Below are 27,952 nucleotides of genomic sequence, written 5' to 3'. Positions count from 1 at the left end.
ATTTTCTTTTTTTTTTATTGGTTCAACAATTTTCTTTTTCCAGTGTAATACAGCCAGTAATTTTGAACACAGTGAAACTGATTACATTTCAAATCAGTGGCATTATTATTATCATTCTCATTTTTACCCCAATGAGACTTTCAATTAAAACCATAATCTGTGAATAATCTAGTGGAAACAAATCGAGGCCATGCACTGGATCAGTTTAGATCAGAGCGGTTAACAGTGTTCGGGATTATCAGCATGCACATAATCACAGAGATGAGAGCTGGAAGCCGATAATACACAGTCAGTAGCATTCAGTCATAGTAAACAAGTCTCATTAACAGCAGGACTTAAAAAGAAAAGACAAATTCAAACTTTCGCTGTGAGACGAGGCTAATCTTCGACAAATACAGCTGTGAGCGAGTGGGAATTTCCAGGCAGGTTTTGAGGTCGTCTAAATTATTAACACACGGAAAAACAAAACAGGGAGAGAAAGTCAATGAAAGAAAAATTTGAACAGGCACATTGTCGTAGACGAGTGAGAGCGGAGGTTAATGTAAACAATCCTGTGTGGAGTGTGGTGGAGAATTTCAAAGAGACGTTCTGCTGAGAAAGAGAAACTGGAGGATTGTTTGAGAACTGTGTTTTATCTTATTTTTAATAAGATAAAACACATAAGATATGTTGAGGAATGAAGCAGGAAAACTACTAAATGAATATTGCAACATTTATGCTTATTCGCTCATTTGCTGACAGTTGAACTCAACGAGAAGATTGATCGCTTGTTTTCCCCTGTTCCCAATCTTTATGCTAAGTAACATGTGACCTTAACAAAGATCCAGAATCACTATTTGAGCATCTGGGCAAGATGGGCAGCAAATGAAATTCATATATATTTCATGTATAAATAAAAGCAGGGACATATAACACATCAAATATTAGACAATAGTACAGATCAATGGCAAAAATAAATTATGGACCATAAAAAGCAGATGTGAGGTTCAATGAAAACTGATTTTGTTTGTATATTTATCGTACAGACGCAAGAGTGGTGTCAATCTTCTCATCTAAAAATGCAAATAAACACATTTCCCCCAAATAATCAAGCTATTCCCATGAAGCTAAACATGTAAATATTTCACAAAGGAAGAAAACACTGAGTTCAGTGAGAAACAAAACTGTACAAGTATCCAGACTGTAAAAAAACAAAAAAAGAGATTAGAATATATACATGAAATGCACAATGCATGGCTCATTCCCGCTGTCCAGGCACCACTGACGACACCATATCAATAAGATGAGAGGATATACTGTATGGCATGTTAGCATCACAGCTGAAATCAAACACAGCGACACGCAAAAGAAACTTGGATGTTTTGGGTTGCAGAGTCTGTGGATGATTCAGTCTCGTCTGTGATGAGCGCTGCGATGACGACTGAGCACGAGGAAGCTTTGCTTTAAAAAGTCTCTGGCAATGTGCGGTCATGACCGGACGGTTCAGTCTGGGTTTGTCCCCCTCGGACGAGACAAGCGTCCTCAGCTGGAGCAGTTAGATCGGCTCCACGTAATTGGCCGGGTAGAGGCCCAGCTGGCCGTTCTCTAGACGACCTTTACACCAGCCCTGCTCGTCCTCCTCCTCCAGCTTCAGCAGCTCGTCGCCTTCATCGATGAGAGGAGACAGAGATGTGCAGCAGGGTGAAATCACATGATGCGAGTTTATTTGTAAGGGCCCAGTCACACATACATGAATAATACACATGTGACTGCCCTAAAGCAAGGGAGTTATATATATAGTATGGTATAAAGTAGAGTAAATGTATTAGCAATAGAAGATTTTTGTTTCAGAATAGATGATGCTACTTTGCTTAATGTACTGAACTGTGCTTGGAAACTGAACGATGGCTTGAGTGGAAACTGTGATGGCACCGATACAAGATGTATGATGGGATCAACCCTGCGACTGATACCGTACGTCAGGAGTCACCAGGCCCGACTCTCACCTGCTCTGAAGCTGAGCTCGTCCTGCTCTTGTCCGTCGTAGTCGTACAGCGCTCTCACTTTCACGCCCGTCCCCGCGTCCTCATCGAAGGGGTTCATCCCTCCGTTGGTGTCGTTGCCCGAGTTCGGTGCCGTCTGGTCCTCGTCCGACCACTCTGTGGAGGCCGTGAACGCCTGGTTCTTCTCGTAGCTGCTGACACTGAACACAACACAGTTCAGCAGAGAATGAACCATTATTATATTTCATAACTGGCAGTATATTGGTTTTAATATAGGTTTTATTGCATCTTTTCAGTGTTTTTTTTACTTTTTAAATGATTTACACAACTTTTGCTTTCATTATTAAGAGTAATAGAGTTTTATGAAAGTTACTTTTGTAAACTTTTAATTCTTCACTTTTTGCACATGTGAGCAAAGACCTTGAAAAGAGTAGACAAAGTATTTTCTATTTCTAAAAGATTATTTTTGAAATACTTTTAAATAAAATCAATTTTTGTTGAAGCATACAAATCTGTGTCAGACAGTAAAGCTCACGTTTGGAGAATCAGAAATATTACAACACATACATTATAAATTATAATATGTCTTACCTTCCGCGGTCTCCGGCCTGAACTTGGTCTACTGCTGTGTTGACGTTGGTCAACGTGATGCCTTCGCTGCCTTTCTTTGACTTCTCTTTCTTCGTGATGCTGTGGGAAAGCTCTGGGTTGTACTCCTGCCAAACACGATTGGATTAAGATTAGTTTTTCCTGCCACTACTACTACTACTACTTTGGTCTCTGCAAGCAGAAATGAAATATGTGATTATTTGCAGGGAGGTAAGATCTGATCACACATTCAGGACACTGGGTGTGAACAGGACCATTCATTAGGAAAAGTAAATAACCTGAAAGTAAAAAGAAAGTAGTTTGTTGTGTTGTTTATTTAATCTCACTCATATAAATGCGGTTGGCAAAATAACAAACATTTGAAATGATGTATAATTCAATAGCCCCAGTAACTGGTTATGGGCGTATGTACCTCAAACTGTGGCCAGTTCATGTGCATGCCGGGGCCGTGGATGTTGCTGAACAGCTTCAGATCCTCCTGCGGGCTGGCTGACGTGATGGTGCGTTCAAGATCTCTGTAAACTGTAGCATAACTGTGGGGGGACAAGAATTCAGAGTGAGTTGATAATCAGCTGGTGGGCGGATCTCGTCGATTTAGTGGTTTCGAACGTCTCTGACCTTTGGTTCTCTGTGAGGTTGAGGTGGCGTTTGACGTCCAGCAGCACCTCTCGGAGGAAGCTCAGCCTCTTCTCTTCAAACTGCTGACACTGGTTGAACACCTGCTCCATGTTCTCCATGTACTGAGGGGTGCAGTTACTCAGCTCGTCCAGAGACTTCTCATACTTCTCCTTCGCCTTGTTTACGACAGACACAAAAACAAACGCTCAACAGCCTGACTGTGAATGTTTGACAACGTGTTGATAGTAATTTATTTGTACTAATGTCGAAACCTTTAACGACTGTGAGGACTTTTCATACAGTGGCTGAGAGGTCTCACACAAGCACTTCCTTTCATTGTCAACATGTGATGTTACTGACGTTATAGTCATGTTTCCGTTGTGTGTCTTTTCTAGTTGTTTTGTGACTTGTTGCCTTCATGTTTTCTGTGGTTGTGTGAGACGTCTCTGACGCCGTAGTTTACCTCGTGTTCCTGTTTTCATCTCTGGGGTCAAAAGTATCAGATAAAGTCATGAGTGTGAAGGTGAAGGCCGTCACTGAGGTTCAGAGTCCACTTCACCACAGAGCAGCTCGTGTTGAAGCAGTGGGGGGAGATAACAATGCTACGCTGATTCAACCCCTGCTGCCTTCATAACTAAAAACCAGCTCTACGTTTTTTTTAAAAGCCACTGAGCTATGACTGTTGCATGAAGTGGATCCCACAGACATGTTGCAGCTGCTGAAGTTCTCACCTTCTGTGAATCCTGTTTGCATTTGTCCACTTTCTCGTGGAGTTTCTTCTGCTGGTCGGCCGCGACCGAGGCCTCGCCCTTACTGTTGGCCTCTCTGGTGGACGCCAGCTTCTCCTCTTTACAGGCCATGTGGTACGACTTCTTGGCAGCCTCCAGCTGCAGGGGGAGACACAACATAAATGAAACTAAGCATCAATCAAATGAGGCTGCAACTAAATATTATTTTCAAGAGTAACCGATTAATCATTTGGTTTTAAAAGTGTTAAAAATGTAATCAAATGTCTTGATTACATTTGTCTGTCAAAACTCAAAGATATTCAATTTACTAACACAAAAGACAAAAAAAATTCAATTCAATTTATAGTAATTTTGTATTGCATGTAAAAATGCTAAATGGTGTGAGACTTTGTCGATAAAACAGTTTTTGTAGTCAAAGTCTATAAAAAGTGGGTTCAGTCACATGGACGGCTGCTGGGCTGAACATGTGTAAACGAGTTTTGAAAACTCATTTTGAGAAATGTGACTCTGCAACTGTAAAGAAATGTAATTTGTCACTCAAAACATTATATCTGGGAAACTCAACAGCAACACATCATCTTAGAAACAATGTTGTGGTAATTTCTCAAAACTGTCAACAACACCGACAAATCTCATTCATCACTCGTGTCAGACTCTGCGATAGAAAACCTCAAACATTCAAAACAAACTCAGGAACCTGTTTTTCATTTGGATTAAAAATGGACGGATCAGTGAAACCTCGCTCACCTCTTTTAGCTTCTTGGCCCAGGGTTTCTGAGCCTTCTTGAAGCCCTCGTCTGCCTCTTTGGTTTCCTTGAATCCTCCCATCATCTGTTTGTGGTACGCGTCCTTCTGCCAGTTCTTCACCTTCTCGAAGTCCTCGTTGATCAGATTGTTTTTCACGTCCTGGTGGAGCTCGCTCACCTTCTCTGCCTCCGTCATCACCGCCATCCAGGCTCGCTCGACCGTGCCGTACTGAGGTCCTGCACGGCAGAGGGACAAATGGATGAGCAAAACACAGACGCTTTAAGTCAAAGCGAACAAACTCCAGACGTCACAAACGTCTCACCTTTGTCCACCAGCTGTCTCCATCTCTTGGACCATTCGGTCAGCTGCTGTGCGTAGGATTTCTCGATTTTGGCACGCTCCTGGATGCAGTTCATCACATCGTTGCAGAGACGATGACCATCGTCGATCCGCTTCACTGAACGTTTGTAGTTTCCAACCTGACAGAAAAAACCCCAATATCTATCAAAACAATATCTATCTATATCTGTTACTTTCTGTAATTTTATTTGGCGGTTAGGTGTTGTTGTTTTTTAGTTTCCCATGTTTCATTAATTTTTCTCTTTGGTCGCTGCAGTGTTTCAGCCTCTGGCTCTGCCCTGGTATTTAATCTGAGGTCAGGTATTGATTTCCTGTTTGATGCTACTCAGATTTGATGAAGGAAAAGATCGACGTCTGTCTGAAAGTCAGATGAGACGATCAATATCAGCTTCCATACCTGTGTGTTATGTAGCTTAGCATAAAGTCTATCTTGGCTGTGACCAACATTCACAAAACCTGCTTGTTAATTAAAGAGCGTGAGAGAATGTGGGTTTTTAAACTTAGGAAAGTTGAAGAGCAGCTGATTCCATCGACTTATCTTCATGTCTGAGATAAATCAACAGGCGGCTGCATCTATAGCTTCATATTTACTGGAGCAGCATGAGCGTTGTGTCGGTGAATTAAAGTACTTTCCAAAATGTAGAACTATTTTCACTTCAACTTAGATTAGTATGTAACATATACATTCAACAGTCCGACATATGGAGGCTTAGAACAGCAGCTGCAGGTTTGGTTCAGACCCTTCACCACTCTCTCGCCCCATTCACAATTACTTTCCTATAATAACATAAATTATACAATAATTGCCAATTTTATATTGATAAATGTATCTACTGTGCTCAACGATAAAGATAATCTGTGGGGGTCGATTTGAGAAAAGGTCTAATTTGTTATTAAATGCCGTAAATGTCAGCGGGCGTGTGGGTTAAAGGGATTGTATTGGATTTGGCTGCAACACTGTTTACCCCTGACACTCCTAAAGTGTTATGTGGACTCAAACACTTCACTGACTCCTCCATCGGCATAGTGGTGAGAGGACTACCCCTTTAATTTCATATAATTTATAACTCTGGACGCAGGAGCGGCAGCCTCACAGGGAGCTGTTGGCTCTGCCCGGATACAGAGCGAACCACAGCTCACTGCATCCATCTCACACCTCAATGACAGGGGAAAAATCTTAGCTGCGTCTTCACCCGAAGAGAACTCCATGTTTACCTGCTCCTCACTGAACAAACCCCTCAACAAACGTGGACTAAACGTGTTCCACAGCAGCTCTGGGCTCCAGCAGAGCCGAGGCAGCGTTCGGCCGAGGCAGCACTGCAGCAGCTCGGCTGTGATGTAGTGAGCTCGTGTTGAGAGCAGACACCTCGACTAAAGGGACACGATGAGGATAAAACACACACAGTCCAGTCTGAGGAGAAAACGTGTGTGAAGAGAAGGGAAATAACTGCAGAGTAAAGCCATCGTGTGTAGTGTGTCCAAACACACGCAGCTGCAGGACTGTGTCTCTACAGTCTCCAACTCTCTAAATAATGAAAAGACTTCTGGGAACGTGTTGCTCAAATTACAGCAACATTATTTGTGTTTGAAAAAGGTTGTTGGTTATGTAATCTTGTGGGAGAAACCCCGTACAACACGCTATCATCTAAAGCTCAAACAAATAATCAATTATTCAATCGACGAAACTCTGCCTCTGCTTTGGATGATTGAATCATTTATTCAAGCAAGTTCATCCTTCGTTCAGCTTCGCATTCACAAATCTTTTCTGCTTTTCTTTGCCTGATGTGACAGCCACAGTCTCACTTGTGACTATTCCTGCTAATGTCAAGACAGATAACCCAAATTCAGACTGCACATGGGGACAGTTCAAATACACAGTATTTATTTAGACTTATGTGTTCAGTACACAGGTACAGTCAAATCGTGCAGAGGTATTCAAACCCACAGAAGCAAAGGCAATGTAAAAAAAAAAACGTGGCCCTATGACATGAGGAGAAAACACAGGGGGAAATGCTGGATATTATAAAATATATATGAAGGAAATAACAAACTTAAACAACTGAGACACAAACCTAATGTGAAGAAAGCAACAAGGCAAAGTCCATGAAAACAGCAACAAAAGATCCACAACGACGAATCAAAAAGTTCAACAAAGAACCTCAAAAGTTCACGAGTCTTCACGAGACGTGACTTATAAGACCTGAGGGACCTTAGTTCAGACTCATTGAGACTTGCAGACACAGTCAGGTGAGTGTTGTTAATAGATCAGACTCTGAAGTCAGTGATTACACACTAACCATGAAGCCGTTGCTACATTTATATCTGTACCGACACGCAGCTGATAAATGTCATCTCTGCCCCCCCCCCCGATACAGCAGGTTCAGAGAGAGTTCATCACTTGGCAGCTTCAGCTCCCAGTCAGGTCTAATCTGTCAAACCAGTGTCCCCCCCCCCGTGCTCTCACCTCCCAGAAGCTGTCTGTGGTCTCCTCGGACTCTTCGAACACTCCAGACATGGTCCCAGATTTGGCAGGAAGGCTTCAGGCTGTGGTGTCTGCAGCAGAGTAACACTCCTCATGCACTGTGAAGAGAGGAGAAGATGAGCACGGAGGAGCGTAAACACAGAGGGAGACGTGAGATGCATCAACACCTGAACTCAAACAAGCTTGAACATCTTTTGGTTTTTTGTTCCATCACTTCCAGACTGAGTAAATATTCCTGCAGCTCATGTGATCACACCGTCACAGTTTTAATCTTAATTAGAGGAGGGGAAGTTGAAATATTAAACGCAAAATGCTTAGAAACAATTAACCATGCAGGCTAAATGTAAGTAAAGATTATTCGATAATTTCACTCTGTTCATGGCCCAGATTCTTTGTGATTAAACATATTTGTAACTTTGGCTGCCACAGGTCTCTTCAGCCTCTTTCTCTCTCTCCGCTCCCCTGAGATCACTCTGTCAATACAACTGCCTTTGCAGAATAATCTTCAACTAACTGTATCCCTCTGTCACAGGGACCCCTCATGCTGCAGAAATCAATAAGTGTGATATGACTGAGAAAAAAACAGATCAGATCTATCTGTCCACCTGCCTGCGTCACCTACCTACCTGTCCATTTATGTTTTACTGAACAGGCTGCTGTGCACGGCCCAGGAGGTCAAGTGGTTTTGTTTGACGTTTTATTTGCATATATTTATAGTTTATAAGGCTTTGTCACTTTGCTCTGGGGAAGGTTAATACTTTACTTACTTATTACGGCCACAAATAGATGCTGAACAACCACAGAGGGACCTCAAAGAGACACAAACGTCAAAAAAGACTGATTGCAATTTCACAAGGTAGTAAACCATTAAACTGGCACAGATTGTGTTGACATCATAAACTCTTTCAATCGTTCTCCAATACGATATGAAATTAAATTTTGACTGAAATCTGAAGAGCCCTGAATTATCCCCCGGAAATCAGTGAGAATGTAAAAACGCCCTATCTTACACTGTTAAAGAAAGTGCCAAAATGCAATGGGTTCTTTCTTGGCCCCTGTTTCATCCTTAGACCAAGTTTCATGGAAATCTGTTAAGTAGTTTTTGTGTAATCCTGCTTAAAAAACAAATGGACGAATTACCAAACTCTGATGTGAACATTAACCTCCTTGGCCGAGGTAACAACATGGTTAATTCAACACTACTGACGTCAGTGCTGTTAAAGTGAAAGATGAAACTGAGCTGGAATATGGAACGTGAAATATCGATAAACACATGATGTGACGGTGGGAGAATTTAATCAGGATGTGTTAAGTGGTTGTTACTCATTAATTTCAGTGCTTTATTTAACGTCCATAGTTTGCCGGGAAATTATCCTTGTAAGATAATTTAGTTTGATCTAAAAGAAAAACTTGAAAGGGATTTTCGTCCTTATTAAAAATATGAGTACCATGTGAATTAGTGAGGTTTTGTGGAGCTGGTGGTTATTAATCAAACCACTATTTGATTAGTAAAAGACTGTTTAATTATTATCTCATCATCGACAAAGACAAAGCTGCGGAGGAAGAAGAGTTTGATCCAGAAGAGACACACATTAACAAAACAATAGAGAGAGAAGGAGCAGGGCTGTGTTGTGATAGGAGGTCAGGGGGAGGGGCGGGAGCTATGTGGGTATTTGGGTCAAACGTGAACCGATGGATGGATCAACACTTTTCACAATGAAGTGATGAGAAAATATTAAAAAATCCAGTTTATTGGGGGAAAATCTTTCCTGCGAGCTTTGGGCAAAACCAACCGGAGCGTGGCGTGGAGAAGTGGGTGTTTATCATGCTTGGTTAATCCATTAGCAACACGCAGAGAGGGGGCTTTTGTTCAGGGCAGCCCTTCAGATAAAGGCAGTAACACGACCACTGACTGACTTTTCATCACCAAGTGAGACAGAAAGAAGAATCCGACTATTTCTGATTTAGAGACTCTCCAGAGAGTTATCCAATGTGGACAAACAACGCCCACATCTACACACGTATACAAAAACCTCTAAACATTGGCAGCACCATCCAAGGTTTAGCACCATCTCCTTTCTTGACTCTGTCTCCTCCTCTGCAGCCTCATCATCCTCACAAACAGAGGAACAGGAATCCCCCATCCCTCTGAAACAAGTGCACAGGCATAAAGAAAACAACAAAAAAAACATCACCACAACCTCGCAGCATCGACCCGTCAAGAGAGTCACAACCCCGGCGACAAAAGGCCGTCAACACACCCAGGTAGAGAGAGAGAGAGAGGGAGGGAGAGAGGAAGGGAGAATGCAGCCCCCCCTGCAAAAAGCAACAAAAGCTTACCCCTGGTCCTCCATGAACAGCGGCTAAGGCTACAGCTAGGAGAAAGAGACACGTGGGCTCCTCTGGCAGACAGCCCCTCTCCTCCTCCTCCTCTTCTTCTTCCTCCTCCTCCTTGCCTCCTCTCCTGTATACGTTTTGGTTTTGCTCACCGCCGTCCACTCTGACTGGCTGGAGCATCAGCGAGCAGAGAGTAGAGGAGCCGGTCCCCCAATCTGTGATCCGAGATCTTCCGGCCGGAAAAGACTGTGTGTGTGTGTGTGTGTGTGTGTGTGTGTGTGTGTGTGTGTGTGTGTGTGTTTTTCTGAATGAGTGAAGGATAATCCTGTGGTGCTTTGGCTGACAGGCTCAGACGGAGCAGCAGGCCAGGGGGAGGAAACTAAAGGGGGGTGTGGAGCCGCTGGGTGAGATGCTGTAGTGTGGACGTGTGAGGCATTCAATGAGCAGAGCGACAGAGTTGCAACTCCACTAAAAGTTCAGACTCTGAAGACTGGTGACTACTGCTATACATTACACTATTTATTAGTGGGTGGCTGTGATCAGCTTTCAGGAGTCAAAAATACCAGGATGCTATTGGAAAAATTAAAGACTTTAAAACTTCCTCCATGTCAATGCACCACAGTTCAGGCGGGCCGGGTGGAGACTAAAGGAGAGGAAGGTTACGACACATCAAGTGGAGCATCTGAAGGGCGGTGGAGACTCTGGGACAGATGAACTGTTCAGAATGAGAGGTCAGAGAGCAGGTCTGTGCTGTTGACACAGCAGCCATAAAGTGATTAATAATTACACAACTCACCATAAAGTAAAGCTACCCAACCTGATGGCACGTAGAAGTAACATTCCAAAACAAAGAAATATAAGAATCAATGGATTCATGAACAAAACCATTGTTAAAATAAAGAAGGAAGTTACTGAGACATTTCCCCAGTCTTATCCTCCTCATTTAAATCTCGGCCATTATCTGATACATCCTGTGCTTTCTAACACTGCAACAGAACAACAGAGGGAGACGTCAGTCACTGTGATCTCCCTGACAACAAGACTGTCAACATGAGAGTTCGGAGGGAGGAGGGGACTACCGATTGTCTCTTTTAACCCATCGCTTCTCCGTGCAGTTTGCAGCGGGTGAGAAGGAGGACAGATGTGAGGATGAGGAGGATGAAGATGGTGTGGTAGAAAACACCGCCATAAAGTTTGTTATCTGAGAGACCATTTGGTCGCATTATGGGAAATGTAGGATCCAGTGCTTTTGGAGCTTGACGCTTTAGACACTAGTAAAAAGTCAGGATTTCTTGGCTTCTTCGACTACTACTCAGCACCGATAGGGGGATGGAGTCAAGGTAGTGAGGTACCACCAATACATGACCTCAACCAATCATCAGTCAGTCCCAGCTGTCAATCATGACATTTCTATTGCATCAAATAACAAATTAAAACCAAACTTATCAGAAACATGAACACTTGAACAAACATCAGTATCATGAGAACTACCTAAAGTAATAGAAACTGTCTTTAAGAAACATTTATTTATCATGCATTATTTGGTTTTGCCCCATCCACTAACCTGGAGGAGACAGGGTTTATGAGCTATACTGCCGCCAGTCACCAGGGAGCGTTTGTGATGCTTTAGCTTTTGGGCAGCTTTCATGTCATCCATCTTTATTTCTATGGTCCTGACAGTGACATAGAACTTTTTTATCCTCAAATATCAACCGAGACTTACATCCTCTCCAAGTGTCTGTGGATTTACCCTCTGAGCACAAACGGACATCTTGGCCACATTATCCAAATGCAGCACTTTCTTTCCCTCAGGACTAACTGTGTTGCTGCTGCTGCCCTCATCAGATTCAACTCCTATATATAGAGGCACATTCATCAATAATTCACGCTGCTGTGTAAACAGATAGGTGAGACGACCGAGCCGACTCACATGGAGAAACTCTTTAAGGTTTGATGTAATCTCATGTCATTCTCAACACAATGAGATTATAAAACAAAGAGGGTGATGTAAGGGGGCTGCACAATTTCATGCATGTGACCACATGTGGTAGGTCCTGTTTACACTGTATACATTAGCTTTCGTCATATCTATAGTTCTTCTTATTTATTTTTAGTATTGCTAATGTTCAAATTACTTGACAAATTTCTATTTCTGTCTTCTTTGCTGCTGTAACATGGGACTGATAAAGGATGATCTTATCTTATCTTCGAACATTGAATTTTCCCAAGAGTTTTGTGCTTAAGACGTCACTATAGAAAATAAAATAATTAAACGGGAGACTTGAGATTTTCAAAAGTCCTGTGATATTTTGTTAATCCAACGTGCATTGAAAGTTTTTTATTGGACGTGCTGATATGAATCTTCAGGAGACAAAGTTGATAACGATATGACGGAGTAATTCCAATAACAATATATATCAGCAGATATAAAAATTGGCCATAATGTCAATGAAATGTAATGTTATGTATCGTATTCAGACCATCTCTCCACTAGGTTACATATTCCATACAAAAATTATCGGAGTCGAGAGATGGTCTACTCACTCAGAGAACCAAGGTTACCATGTAACTATACGTCAAACTATTTAACAGTTTAACCGAAAGTTAGTTAGTTATTATAAATAACTATCAAATTAAAGGAAAACACAAATACAACCAAATACTGGATATAAAACTTGAATTATTATTGAAAGAAGTTTTTACATAAACATAAATGCACATCTTTTCTGCATTTTTCTCACTGTGAAAAACGGTTTTCATAAAATGTCATAAAAGCATGTGTCTGTGAAAGGTTCGTATCGGCTGACTTTTATCAGCCCACTGATAAATTGGTTGGGCTCTAATCTACACAGCAATCTAACCTTCAGTGTGAGATGTGATGATATTGTGTATTTATTTTATGAACCTATACGCTTATCTCCAGTTTTCACAGAGAATTATATCATCACTGATACTGCTGCGATAAACAAAGGATAAACAATTCCAGCTCTGAAAAATATATCCTGCATCCTCAGCTGTCATCTCGGCTGCAAACAAACAAATGATGCAGGAAAATAAAAATGTTAAGGAAGAAGTCAGACTCCACACCAGTGGAAGAAGTCCTGCTGTTGTGCATTTACCTGATACAAGCGTGTGTAACTGTATAAATGAAGAAGAGGATCAAACTGCACCAGTGCAAATACGCAAGAGTCCAACGAGAGACAGCACCGTAAAAAAATATAAATCAAGCAGCTGATAAACAATTTGTCAAATCCCAGGCAGCCCGATAGTGGGGAAGCTGAAACTCGCACCTTTTTCTCTACAATATTCATGTAGCATCAATCAAACTGCTGAGCACACGCTGAGTAACCCATGTGCACAACTATCCTGTTTTTTATCAGCTAGAGTCATTTACAGTGCAATCAGTGGCTAATTGATCAGTGAGGAGAAAAGATGATTGCTAACTCAGAGGCCGATCATCCAAACAGGAAACAGAAACTCAGATGAGCATCGACAGAGCGAGAAGATAAATAAAAGAAGGGAGGAGTAAAACAGGAGCTGGATGCTTCTTATTTGTGTCAATGTTCAAGGTTACGCCACAGAAAAGACCCAGAGAATAAATCCGTACCCTCAGTCAGATAAGACAAAGATCTCAGTCTGCGTGAACGTAATCTGAGATGATTTTTTCTCCAGTGTAATAACGTTCAACTCAGAGCTGCATCATCTGTTAAATGTCAGCGAGCTTGAAAAACAACAGTTGAAAGAAGCTTGCGGCTGCTAATTTAACTGTAGCGGTGTAAGAAGCAAACATCCAGACATGTCATTACAGATCAGAGGAACAGTTTTACGGAACCTGGTGCTCGGTCGCTCGGCCCTCGACAGCGTCACTCCCAGTAATTGTCTGACAGCCTCAAGGAGAATCGACACCTGAGCCCGAGAGTTAAAGAGCGTCTCTGCTCACCTGCAACCATGACAGGTCCTGTGCACCGACACGCCTCTTCTACACGCATACACACTGTGAGACTGAACTTTGACAGATCCCTGAGAAGGCACATTAGGCCATCAATAATTAGCTCGCTGCAAGGAAGGGTGGAGACTGAGGGCTCTCCCTTGTCACACACATTCCTTGCGACCACGTAGAATACCTCCGCCAACAGTCTCCTTCAGAGGCCACATTTAAATTCACTAGATATTTATTTGGATCAGCAACAAATTCACAGATATCCTTCCCCTAAACATGCCCGGTTGTTTCACTAACATCCGTGCTAGCATCATACACCTGCAGTCTCTGATTACCTGATGAGGTAACCGTGTGACCGGCCAAGAGCTGGTGTCATCAGGTGGGACTCAACCTTTACTGAGCTGTTGCGATGCTTAACCACAACACTGTGTCCCTTCAGTGGTCAAATCACTTCCCATCAACTCATGGCCTCCAGCTTCCGTCCCCTTTCCTGCTTCCACAGCCAGCAGGAAGCTTGTTCTGCCTCCTCCCCAAGAAAACAAACAGAATTAGCCACAGCTACCAGTGTAGAACGCAGCATAGATAATATATTACAAGCTTCCCTGACCTTCCTGTCTTTGCCAACAGCTGCTGTGTTGATAAATTCTGCATTTTACAATGAAACAGCTGTTTACGTGTGAAGGAGACATCCAGCGAGATGTGGACGCCCTCCTGTTTACAGAGGCCCAGAGTGCATTGATTGGTCACGTGACATGTTTTCAAACCAAAACATGGAATGGATCTGAACCCTCATCCAGATCTGCACCACAATTCATTGTGTTCCTCCCTGACCCATTCAGCATCTTTCCATCAAGTTTCCTGGTAATCTGCCTTGTGGCTTTTGCAAAATCCTACTTTCTAAGTAACTAACAAATAAAACCACAACCTCCTTGGCGGAGGTAAAAAGACGATGACGGACTGATTCACTCGATCAATGCAGATTTAAAACGCACCCTGTGAAATCAATTACAAGAGAAAACCACAGTTCGGTGAAGAGGATGTTATTTTTCCCAGAAATGAAAATGAATCCCAACAACACACAAATCCACAAAGCTCTTTTATGTAATTAGGTGCAGTGCCTAATAAAAGGAGTCAGAGCAGACAAGTGTGTGTGTGTTTCCTCTGACATTAGCCATAAGCTTCGAGCTGAAGCATTTATCATAGGACACGAGCCGCAAACACAGAAGTATACAACATGCTGCCATTTCTAATTCCTGTCGCCTGAAATCCTTAAAAGTCACGAAAGAAATGAAGCCGGTCGTCTCTCTGCGCAGACAGATGCTCGTCTCTTCAGCATGTGCCATCTGTGTGTCATCTAATCATGTTCCTCCCTACAGGCCTAACTTCATTTGACCCTGGTGTTTCGTCCTATTATCACAGGAAGTAATTTACGATAACTACGCACGCTGCAGGTCTGGTGTGACTCCTCGTCCTATAGGAGATGATCATGCCTTCGGCTTGATGGAAATATGGAGTTTCCATGGAAATGAAATCAAATATATTATAAAGGTCAGTGACTTTTTTTTTTTTTTTACTTATATTCACTTATTAATATTGTTTTTGTTTTACTGCCCATTTGAACAAGGTGGAAATCGACCCTAGACACAAATATTAGACGACTGAAGCTGCATCACTAAGTTGATTAACTTATTATTCAATTAACAGATAACTAATGAGTCTCTATTTTGATAGAGTTATTTTTACAAATTTTTAAGCAAAGTAAAGAGAGTGAGGAACATCTTTCAAATGGACTGCTGCTCAACAGATAAACAAAAGAACTGAAGAATTACAAAGATCCTTTTTCCTAATGATCTTCTTACCTTTTATATTCATCAGAAAGATTTATAGAAAATATTCTTCATATACTTCATTTACTAACTTACTGTTTAACTCATAACTAATGTCTATCGCTTTCTCATCTGGACCTTCAGATTTTTCAGTTTAGTCTGAACCAAAACCAAAGAACCAAAGTCTAGTCTGACCTAAAGAGGTGGTTCCTGTCCATGGTTCAGATCAACTGTTATATGAACACATTCGTTTGGACTTTTGAAGGAATAGAAGAGAAAGAAGCGGAAGTGCCTCGCAGTATTACCTGTAGGCTTCGCTGTTTGACTGGTGGTAAAACCAAAGTGATATTGCAGTGGCAACAAAGTCAACACAGTCAACAGGTTCATTTATTTTCTCCATTCAAATGGATAGACTACTTCATTGTACACTACGAGCCAATCAACCATTTATTGGCTTTCTGTGATCACTTCCTCTTGTCACTCACATCTAGAACACTTGGCTGTGGAATTTGTATTCATGTGAACGATTGTGAGACAAAGAACCAATTTCTCTTTCTCCAGGGTTAAAAGAATAAATCAATATTCCAGGACAAGTGTGGAGGGACCTCTGTGCTCACTGCGCTCCATCCCATTTTGTTTTGTAATCGCTAACCTTTTTATCCTCTGATGCCCAGTGCAGAGTAGCAGACTAGACAGGGCATTTATTGAAGCCCTTGGCTTCAGCTGCTGGAGACACAGTGTGCACACACCGCCAACACACACACACACACACACAGACACACACTCTGAGCCCCGGACCGAGGGAAGCTGATACTAGGCAGGAATCTCTAAGGATGAGATGTAGCAACTCATTCACAGCAAATGCAGCTGCTGAAAGCTATGAGAAGTGCACAAACACACACACACACACACACACAAACACACACACACACAAAAGGCCTCAGTTGTTGTTGTGATAAATGAAGTCTTCTCTTGCTGTTAGAAATGAGATCCACTCACAGGAAACAGGATGCAGGTACGAGGTACAGATTAAATATTGTATTTTTGTTGCATTGACAAACACACAAAAATGCATCAATACTGACAAAATCTGAACCGAAACAATTGATCAATTAATCAATTTATTGAGCGGCAAAACATTTAAATACAGATATATAAATTAGACAACCAGTTTAGCAATTTTTAAGGCAAAGATGCCAAATATTCTCTGGTCCAAGCTTCTCATTTGTTTTAAATTTTATACTGTGGTTTGTCATATTTGATAGTAATTTGAAATCTATTTGGATTTTAAAGTTATAGTCAGAAGAAATCTTTCACCTTTTTCTGACATTTTTAACTTTTACAAAACTTGATTTGTCTAATTTGTGTTTTGCACTCTAACTCTTTCATTAACTTTAAATCCTAAAACCAACGACAGTTCATAAATAATGGAATGGGTGCAGCTGTAATCAATACACAAATGCGTGTTCAACCCAAAGGTCAATCAATCAGTCAATTGATAGAAAATGTGTCGTTTTAAGCCATTTTTGCAAACAAAAGAAAACATTTTCCCCAGTTTCAGCTTCTCTGTTGGATTTGCTGCTTTCCTTTGTCGTTTGTGTGATAATTAACTAATTATTTTAGGGTTTTAGACTCATTGAAGAACACAAGCTTATAAAAAAGAACATATTCTACCCCATCAACTTCAAGAGACTGTGTTTACACTATTATCTGACATTTTATCTGACAAATAATCGGCATATTAACCAGGAATGAAAATAATAATCAACATCAAAATCACATTAACAGTCACTCAAAGTCCTGCACACAGCACCTTTAACATACTGAGTCGCCACGGCAACATCAGGCTCTCTTCCTTCCTCTCATTTGTTTGGGAAGCACTTCACCGACATCATAAATCTGACACGCCGGAGCCTCGGAGGACCAAAGCAAACCTGCAGCCAACAACTTGTAATAGCCTCCCTTGTTCCTGTGAGATGGCTTCTGTGATGCACCATCTATACTGCAGAGATGCCCTGGAGATACACACTGATTTATTACGCTCCACAAAGTGGAAACATGCAAGTCACGTGACGCGGACCCACAACAACTTAGAGGAAATCACTTTGTTGACTGGAACTCTCACCAGCAGTCACACAAGGCTGACGGACATTTAAACTTAGTAGTAAAGACAATAATAAAAAGGAGTTTTTGACGTTTAATGACCAGAGCAGGTGAAGGTGAGACTTAGCTAAAGTTTGGCAGCAGAACCATCTGTGCTTTTGAAATATTGGCAGCAACCAGGTAGTTAAAAATAAACACAGTGTATAAATACTAGAAGAGGCCTTACAGATTCATTATGTAGTATTTAAGGGGATCTTTTGGCAGAAAAATGAATATAATATTCATAATTACATTTGTATTAGTGTATAATCATCTGAAACTAAGAAGTGTTGTGTTTTTCTTCCCTTAGAATGAAATCTAGAGAGGCTTCTCTAGAGACCTGGATGCAGCTAAAGCTCAGGATATAAGAGCTGAACACAAAGAGTGTGTTGGCATGAAGCTGACGATCTGCTCCGTAAACCTGCTGGTTAAATTCTGCTGATTCAGGATCTGTCGGCTCGGGCCAGAGTCAGACACACGAGCAGGGATTTTAAATCAGTGTCTGGGAAGATGTTTCTACGGTTACGTCCACACTGATGTATGTTTTCATTTCAAAAATGGAAATGATATCATGGATATGATAATGACGAGTCAAAATTACTATATTAGGAGAAAACTATACAGAACCAAATATGATCATCATTTTGTATTATGTCTATTTGCAAAAAAAATAGCTTTCTTAAGTTTTATCTGATCCTGCACCGCCACATAACGACACCTCTGCCAGTTTTCCTACAGAATCGCACCATCACACACTGAAAAAGCTCGAGTCTATTCATGTGTGGTATCACCCTGACCGGCACAACCATGGGATGTAAACCCCTGAGGCCTTTCAGGAAATGCAGCACTGCCTTTTTCCCATGATGCCTTGAGAGGATCCTATCTCAGGCTCCAGTTACCTTCCAGTTCAAGCCAAAGCCAAAAGCCCCATTGTCTCAACACTCAGCTGGTATGTACGAGCCTCTGATCATGTATGTAGGGTCCGTGTAAGTCATCAGCTTCAGTGTTTGATATTACATACAATACGAGCATCACACAGAGACATGGTGGAATTACGTTTTATCTCATTACTTATAAAACTTTGGCTCATTTAATTCCACTGAAGGTCCCTTTAGTACCTTTAACTATATGGTGTTATAACTTTTTATTTGAAATGATGCATTTAAATAGATGAACTTGTGAAAGTTAAATAAAGTTTTGTAAGAAGCATGACTAGTGGAACGCAGACATGATGGAGACATTGATGACGCCTGAAGATAGAACTGTTTCTGTCCATAATAATGACGACAGTGTGAACCATGACCAAGCTCATTGGAGTCAGAGCCTAAAGTCACTGTGAGCAGAATCACATGTTGTGTTCATCAGGGTTTCACGAACCACATGACTTAAGTGCAGCACTTAAGCCAAGTGACATGCATCATTGATTTAGATAATAAAAAGTTTAGTTAATACAGTATTAGTTATATAGAAAGCTAACATTTTCTACATTTTGAGAGATATTTTAGGTTGGATTTTACAATTTAATTTTGTAAAATATTGTAGAAGTCCACCCCTCGAGCTAACAGACCTTGGAGAGCAACACGTAACTTTGATAAATTCTATTTCGCTCTGTAGTAATTCTAAGAGGAGCTGAGATTAAAAAAAAGAATTTTTCATTTGCATTAACGCAAACCCAGACGTGGTTGAAGAAGCTGTGGATGTCTGAAGCCATACAAAGGCTAAAGGGACGTGTGGAGAAGAATAATTGCTTTCTTTCAATTATCTAATGTCAGGGGGGGATTGTGAGCAGCAGATGTGACGTGCTGGCCTTGTAGGAACAAATGGAAATTGAAAGCAAACTGTTGTGTCTTAGCCCGCTGGGAATAACATGGTCAAATCTATTTCTACAAAGAAAGAAGAAACAGGATTTAGGGTTTAGTCTAATTAATTACATTAACAATGACACCTCATCTGTCACTGCTCCTACATAAACAGACAGGAGAGCTGCAAATGAAATGAGTGTTCCTAATTTGTCACATGAATTAAACCAATTAGACACTCGCTCAAATAAAAGCAGAGACGCACACGAATCCACTCTGCGATGAGATTTCCATGAAATAAAGCAGAAGTTTGTCCGACACTGTGATGACTGCGTTTGTGTTTCATGCTGAGAACACTTCAGTGACTCACGATGTTTCTCTCCTGTTCAGTGTTTCTAAACGATCCTCTGTGAAAGCAGCAGAGTGTTTGTTTTAGTTCCGTTATTGCAGGTTGATGAGTTTGATGATCAGAAACGAGATGAGATGATTTCATCTAAACAAACAGTTACAGGAGGCCGGGGATTTGTATTCACCCTGCAAACACACTGACTGAGAGGATTTGTGTGGCTGTGGTCATTTTGTGTCTCTTTGTAGCTGTTTTGCATATTTTGTAATCGTTTTCTGATCATTTTGTGTCAAAATATGACGCCAATTTTTGTTCCTTCTGTGTTAACTTGTTGTTATTCTGTGTCTTCCTGTCATCATTTGTGTCTCTTTGTAGCTCTTCTGTATCTCTTCAAAGTTTTGTGTGTTGTGGTTATTGTGTGTCATTTTGTAGCTGTATGAAGTTACTTTATTGTTGTTTGGCGTCTCTTTGAAATCAGTCTTTCTGTCTTTGTAGGGGGTTTGCGTGTGTCTTTATTTGTTGTTTTGTGTCGTCCTGTGGTCATTTGGTTTCTCTTCATAGCTGTTTTGTAAATTTTGTCAAAGTATTGAGTCCGTTTGTGGCCCTTTTTATGTCCTTGTGTTCTTTTTGTGTCCTTAGATGTTATTTTGTGTCTTTGTGTTGTTATTTATGTGTATTTATGTCATTTTGTTACTGTTTTGTCTTTTTGTTGTTTTATTTCTTCCTGTGATCATTTTCTCTTTGTAATTGTTTGTGTGTTTTGTGGTCAACTGTTTGTCTCTTTGTGGCTATTTAATATATTTTGAAGTCGTTTGGTGTTTCTATGTAGTCAGTGTGTGCTCCTTGTGTGTCTTTGAGGTCTTAAGATGCATTAGTCCATCAGAGTTCAGAGCTTGCTCGCAGTGAGAGATGAAGGTCGGCACTTCACAGCAGCTCTGACCTGATCCACCACCAGCTGCTCTACTCCAGCCATAAATCAGAGAAATGTGCTGGTGTGGAGGAAACACAGGATTTCCCCTGCACAGACGAGCTGTTTGACTTTATGGACATCATCCCTCCCTGTGCTTTGCTGCAGCCTGAGCCAGCTCCTCTCTGCATCACAGCTTTTTTCCACACTGTAAATGCTGCTGAATGCAATTTTCACAAGTCAAACTGACATTGCATTATTTTTATTAGAGGTGTCACAAAGCAGGAGTTTATAGACTGGTTTTGGGGGTTTGAGTTACATCTTCTGCACCTCACCTTAAACCGCTGGTTGTTATTGTGCAAACATGAAGCCAAGATCAAACTTCATTATCAGACTTTTCTTCTCAGATCGATTCATTTGTTAATATCGTGGACTTTAATTGTGTCTCCTCTGCAGCACCAGTGGTTATAACAGATGCCTCCTCTCATCGATAGGGTTTGTAACCGTTCAGCAATATAATGAGCTTTGAATAAACCTATTGGACCAACAGCAAATCAGCAGTGGACATGGAAGAGAAAGAGTAACGTACCGGGATGAAGATGTAATCCAGCTCCTGTGTGTGTTGTTTAAAATGTTATCATTGTCTTCATCTACAGCTCCAGCCTCCGTCCTCTCCGCCGGTGAATGGCTCAGAAAGGAGCCGCCAGATGGGGGATGGTCCGGGGTGTTCGCGTCAAGGCAACCATGATGAAATGAATGACTTCCCGGAAGCTCTTTCAAAACAAACGCTGCAGGGTATGGACCAATTTCATTTCATTATAAATGAAATGACACACGGCACTAAGTTGAAACAAACAGTATAATTTAAAAGTATTTTTTTTCTATTTACTATAAAATGACGTTGAATAATTCAAAATCAAGGTAATAATGTATCTTGCAAGAATACCTCAGATAGGCAGAGTAAAGGAAAAAGGTGACATGATATACTACATGTAATTTGTGTATGCCATAATCATGGATATAAAGAAACTGATTTCTTAGAGACACACTACACAGGAATAAGCTATTTTTATTTTGAAAAGAGTGGTTGTAGATGCTAATTTATTAGACTATGAACAATTTTGCACTGAACATAATTTCAACTCCTCAAAATAAGACATGCACCACCTCAACATTTTGTTTTTCTGACTGAATATATAATGGTATACTGACCTACAGAGCTGCAACTGGTTCTATTTGCAATTCAAGGGATTTCAAGCCTGGACATGATACTGCAAAGGTTTTTCCCCTGACGGATAAAACAAAGACAGACTCCTAAACAAATTTAAAAATAAATCAATTAGTAAAATAGCAATGATGTACCTAACATTCCTTATACCCCTCAAAGTGAAAGTAACATTTCAAAATCCAAAGATCTCTGCTAAAGAAGTTCCTGTAGGCTGTGTTTTGATACTGTTGATAAATTGTGCTGATTATATGAAAATTATATTGAGACTGTGTATTTTCCACATGTAGGATAAAACATATATCTTTGTTTAATGTTCACAAATGGATGAAAACATCTCAACTTCTCTGGAGGACATTTTATCATTCAGACCGCGTGTGTTCCTCCACACCGACAGGGGGCAGCGACTCGCCGCTGGGCCCGAGCGGAGGAAATAAACTTTTCCCTCCGACGACAGTCGTTCCTTCCGGCTCCGGTCCCCTATCAAGTGGAAAGGTAAAGAAAGACCCGGCGATTTCAATCTGAATAAATCTCCTTCATCTGGTTCCCCATGAAACTAAAACGTTAAATGTTCGATTAATCTTTGTGTCGCACGTGAAACCGTTCAAGTATTTCATCTCTAAATGTTTTAAAATGTCGGATATTGAACTTAGAAGTGGAGCAGTCGCCCTGACTGATGTTCACGAACTGGCTGCCATTTTTTTTAAGCACAGGCCTCCTCCAGCAACGTTAGCGTTTATTAAAGTGTCCTGTCAGTGACGTGTCTCTGTAAACCTTCATTTGCTTTTTATTTAACGAAGCGTTAGCTCGTAGCTTCTCTGCTCCGATCGTTTCAAACGCTAAAGCTTTGATCAAGCTAAGGCGAGCTAGCCTGCTAGCATGCCTGCGTGTGGACTCATGTCGCTGAACTTGTGTCTCTGTGCAGATGCTGATGCCCAAGAAGAATCGCATTGCTATCTATGAGCTGCTCTTCAAGGAGGGCGTCATGGTGGCCAAGAAAGACGTCCACCTGCCCAACCACCCCGAGCTCGCGGACAAGAACGTGCCCAACCTTCATGTGATGAAAGCGATGCAGGTGAGAGACTGATGATGAGGAGGAGGAGGATGAAGGTTCAACACTGACTCTGTATGTAGCTTTGACAGAACGATGCTGTGTTAAACTGTGACGTGAATGTGTTATATTTCACGGTGGGGTGTTCTCTGGCGGGTAAAACTATTCATTTTAATATGAACTCACTTTTCATGCACCTGGTGCATCAATTGTAACGGTAGGAAAACTGCTCCTCACATTTGTGTGTTCAAGCGAACAGAACATGAAATGGAAAATGGATTGCAGCAATGTCAAAACTAGATCTCAATTCTCAGATGGATAAGTTCTGCAGCTGAATGATTATAACCATCGCTGCTCCAGGATCAGGACGGACCCTCAGTAAAGGTCCGGTCGTCCTGTGTCAGAGTCTCTGTCTTAGTCTGCTTCCTCCACCGTCCTCTGACCTGTGCTCACTTTACACTTAACACTTAACACCATCACTGACACGCACAGGACTGATGCTTGTGTTTGTTTGATTAACTTTAGTTTATGAGACTCATTTAAACCTGCTACACAAGATGTAACATGATGCACACAGTCAGGACATCAGGATCCAGAGTCATGATCAGACTTCATCGATGATTTAATACAATTATTTAACACTAATTATCAGTTGGTGTGTGAAGAGTAACAGAGACGAGCAGACACACACACACACACACTCACTCCTGCAGACAAAAGAGAAGTTCTAAAGCAGATTACGACACAACACAGTGTTTTAAAATCTTTGGTGCAGAAGAAGTGACACCACGTTTATCCAGGAACATAAATATGAATTCAGCAGGTTTTTTCTCAAGATGAGTTCTTAGTGTGATGATTAGAAAAGAGCAGAGCAGCAGAGTCACTTCAGTGGTGCTGCTAAGGGGGGGCCATGTATGGCCACCATGATATGTCAATGTGGAGAAAACTGAACACAGTCATAGACTCTGATTTATGAATTGAAAGCCTTATTTTGTATTACACCACACTTGTTCTAACAGTAATATAACAGTCCATAATACTGAAGCACTTTCTACATAAAATCAGAGTTCATCTTTGTCAGACTAATTTTATTAACTGATGAAAGTAGCAGCCATGTGCAGAAATACAGACAATTGTGAATTTGATGCATTGAGATGAGATGTCAGCATACTCTTATATAGTGAACTTGTAATCATTATAATAAGTCAGCTGGAGTCTGTCCTATGGAGCAAATCTAACCCAACTGTGATGGATACGATGTTTTAATGTTTTTTATATTATTTCACAAGTGTGCAATCATATGGTAAATTTTAGTTATTTAAAGATGTAAATGTGACACTTCCTCATCTCTACATCCACCCAATGGGTTATGAATGTGCATCCCAGGTCTTTTTCATTACACAGTCACGATGCAGGTTTTCAGGACTTTTGTGGAAGTGAAACACTTGACAAAGAGAATTTTGACTGTGTGTACATGAGTTGTTGCTTCAACAGATACACAAGTCAATGTGTAGCTTTGAGACAGTGGAACAGAATGATAGGTCTGTTTTAAAAACTGCAGCTTGAATTTATTTAGTTTGATTTCACCAACATTGGTACATGTAGATAAAGATTTCATTTACGCATCAGGGAAAAAATACAAGACTTATAAAGATCCTCTGTTGTATGGCGTTTGATTGTGATTTGTTGTGGTAGCATCTCCAGCGTGTTAATACCGTGATGTCTGTTTTTCCCCTCAGTCCTTGAAGTCCTGTGGGTACGTCAAGGAGCAATTTGCCTGGCGTCACTTCTACTGGTACCTCACCAATGAGGGAATCCAGTACCTGAGAGACTTCCTTCACCTTCCCCCCGAGATCGTGCCCGCCACTCTGCGCCGCCAGACCCGCCCTGAGACCGCAAGGCCCAGGCCCAAGGGTGAGTGCTCCTGTGTGCACTTGGTGTGGCTTTGGTCAGTTGTGTCGTTTCTGAAAAGCCAATATCACAATCTACAGATCACAGGCAGTGATAACTTGACTGATGTTGCTATGTCAGTAGTATCAGTCAGAAGTATACTGTTATATTAATGCTTCTCTGTTCAGAAGACATTTAATTAATTGTAGACTGGTGGTAAATGTCTGAATAAACTAGACCACAGGTCATTAGCTGCTGATGTAAAGCTGCTGAGTGGAAACATACCAAAGAGCTTAACTGCACAGAGAAAAAAGGCTGCGGCCGTGGCTCAGTGTTGACTTCAGCAACTCTGATTGTTTCATGTAGATGGTTCACCCACCAGTAAAATCTCTGGATACATCCACAATTACATTTTTAATTAAAAACTCTTGAAATGAAATGACCACTGCATGAGAACATATTTTAACTATCAGATATTAATGTCTGTTCATATCAACATGCCTGAAAACGCATGTGACCTTTCACGTACACCGGTCATGTGCACGCTGGTGTGAACAGGAAGCAGATTGTTTACGCTGCAGTCGGTTATTTAATGATCTTCCCTCTTTAGTTACTGAATCTGGTTACTAATGAAAATGTTTGAGCTTCCTTATTTGAGTCATTTAATATGTGGATATTAATCTCAGTCAAATTTTCTGAGGACGTCTGCTGAAGCCGAGTGTTCAGTTCACATGAGACATGTGTACTGATAAAAGAAATCATAGGGTTGAAGGTCAGCTTTTTTGGTAATTTTTCTGTTGAACATGTATTTAGCTAGGACCCTTGGTATCCAAATAATTGAAATATACTTTCACTCACAAACACTATTATGTGAAGTGAAACAAACTGTAATCAAAGTGTAAATTTAATTTTTTTTTTCTTCAGGAATGGAGGGAGAGAGGCCCGCCCGCCTCAACCGTGGGGAGGCTGACAGAGACACATACAGGAGATCTGCTGCCCCACGTACGTACACTTCATAATACTCACCATCTTCAGCTTCTGTGCTTTGAGTGTAAATGTTGAACAGAACTCTCAAACTGATTTTCATTTGGGTTTTGTAATGAATTAGCAACAATAAATCCCCCCCACTGTCTAGTTGGCATATTAGGAATTCAAATATTTATCTTCAACAATGTACATCGAAGTTAAAGAGACTAAATAAGTCAATTCATAAGTCAGTCTATGGATACTGGCTTTTTAAAAAATGCTTTTCTCAATTTTCATCAAAGTAAATGGAAAATTCCTGCTTCTCAAAATTCCTGCCTTTGTTGATTTGTCAGATATATTGAATTTTATCAACCAGCAGATGAATGGAAAACAAACCTGTAGATGAATAATGAAAACTTCAGCTGCAGCCCTGGCTTTTAATACGAGAAGTTGAAATCGGGTGTTGAATGTGCTAGAAGTTTAAATTGATGAATGTCGTGGCTGACTTGTTCATTATTGCTCCATCAGCTGGTTCTGACAAGAAAGCAGAGGCCGGTGCTGGAGCTGCAACAGAGTTCCAGTTTGTAAGTACTTCTCTTGATCTTGTGTAGGGGGTGTTTTTGTTCTTTGAGGGGGAATAAGTTTGATTTTTACAGAAGTTATACTAATGTATTTTACAGTTGTAGTTGTAAACTCTTTTCAATAAAGGATGTCGGGGTGCTTCATTTTGTTTTATTGCAGTTATCAAACTTAACTCTGGTAATAAACCTGGTCTGAGTGATGTACTGACAAAAGCTCTCTGTTGCAGAGGGGTGGCTTTGGACGCGGCAGAGGACAGCAGCCTCAGTAAATTTCACTGTTCCTTTGTGTACAATAAAGAAAAATCAAAATACAACTTCTGCGTCCCTGTATTTAATTATTGCTGCTCTCGGTTACTGTTGCATTGTTTTACTATGATCTTGTTTTGATGCTGAACAGCGTTCAGAAGATCTCAGATTAAAAAGAATGAGCTCAGGTCAATATGTGACCAGGTTTAAACTAAAATATAACATGATTAAGTGAGTTTGACTTAAAATAAACATTTAATTATAAAATGTGTCTCTGCTGTAAGAAGATACAGATCAGAAGATGTCTAGTGAGGATTTTAACTCAACTTTACTCGGCACCATTTGACCTGTAGCAAACACCCGATGCTGCTCGCACAGTAGCAAGTTCCACTTTAACAGTTTCTTTTATCAATGTTCAATTGTACAATGCCTCCAATACACAAGACTCAAACTGGACCCAGGGGACGTTGTTGTTTCACTGCAGGAAGAAATGTTGATGAATAATTTTAGTCTCTGATTTTTCATCTTGAATATTTTGGCTTGTATGATCGTATGTATTCTGTACAGCATTCAGGACCTAGTGAATCATTAGAAACTTGCCTGTGTTGTGTAATTAAACAGAAAACTCGGCCGTGATCACCACAGGTATTTTGACTTGTGAAAAGCACCTGCTTTGATTTGCTAGGATGTAACTGTTAATTGTGTTTAAGTTATAAATTATGATTCACAACTTATTTTATGCTGTGATTTGTCAGAAAGCCAATAGCAGAAATGGCCTGGGGCTTCATGAATCTGGCTCCAGGCTGTGGTCGATGTTGGATCAGGTAGTGGACGTGCTTGACAGTCCTGTAGTCCCTTGATGTGTGGTTGCATTGATTGTATAATGCCATCTCCCTCGTTTGCTCATATCAAACTTTTTAAAGTATAGTGTTTGCTGACTGGGCAGAGAGAATTTATCAAATTCATTTTTTAAAAGTGATGTTTATTTGCAGCAAAAATTTACATTGCAGCCTAATTTGTCTGATACACACATGCACATTAGATAATTTCATGTTCATTCCTGGTTAATAAAGTACAAAACCAGAATACTGCAATAATCTAAGAGTAGATCAGCTAACAGGAAATTAATCTGTGATCAGTTTTAATTAT

The 27,952-nt window shown here is 40.8% G+C and overlaps 2 protein-coding genes across 3 annotated transcripts; one reads left to right on the top strand and one right to left on the bottom strand.

Moving 5' to 3' along the window:
- Window position 1: 1 nt before the first annotated feature.
- Window positions 2-21,575, bottom strand: pacsin1b (protein kinase C and casein kinase substrate in neurons 1b). 2 transcript variants are annotated; one of them, XM_020096828.2, is made up of 10 exons: window positions 21,434-21,575; window positions 7,530-7,645; window positions 5,028-5,184; window positions 4,706-4,941; window positions 3,941-4,096; window positions 3,210-3,385; window positions 3,004-3,124; window positions 2,574-2,698; window positions 1,986-2,182; window positions 2-1,644 (listed from the first exon to the last, which is right to left on the bottom strand). In XM_020096828.2, the coding sequence occupies exons 2-10, from the start codon at window positions 7,578-7,580 to the stop codon at window positions 1,535-1,537; spliced, it is 1,329 nt and encodes a 442-aa protein (XP_019952387.1). In that variant the 5' UTR covers window positions 7,581-7,645; window positions 21,434-21,575; the 3' UTR covers window positions 2-1,534. The 2 variants fall into 2 exon arrangements, with proteins under 2 accessions (XP_019952387.1, XP_069389460.1); XM_069533359.1 differs by lacking the exon at window positions 21,434-21,575 and adding an exon at window positions 9,888-10,030.
- Window positions 21,576-22,466: 891 nt separating this feature from the next.
- On the top strand, window positions 22,467-26,871 carry rps10 (ribosomal protein S10). Its single transcript, XM_020096830.2, has 6 exons — window positions 22,467-22,564; window positions 22,995-23,144; window positions 24,860-25,034; window positions 25,935-26,012; window positions 26,505-26,560; window positions 26,785-26,871. Exons 2-6 carry the CDS (start codon window positions 22,995-22,997, stop codon window positions 26,824-26,826), a joined length of 501 nt encoding a protein of 166 aa, XP_019952389.1. The 5' UTR covers window positions 22,467-22,564; the 3' UTR covers window positions 26,827-26,871.
- Window positions 26,872-27,952: the final 1,081 nt, after the last annotated feature.

The sequence above is a fragment of the Paralichthys olivaceus genome, chromosome 2 (assembly GCF_024713975.1).
Source record: "Paralichthys olivaceus isolate ysfri-2021 chromosome 2, ASM2471397v2, whole genome shotgun sequence".
NCBI lineage: Eukaryota > Metazoa > Chordata > Actinopteri > Pleuronectiformes > Paralichthyidae > Paralichthys > Paralichthys olivaceus.
Note: the sequence above shows the minus strand (reverse complement) of the source record. Positions and strands in the feature narration are given on the sequence as shown.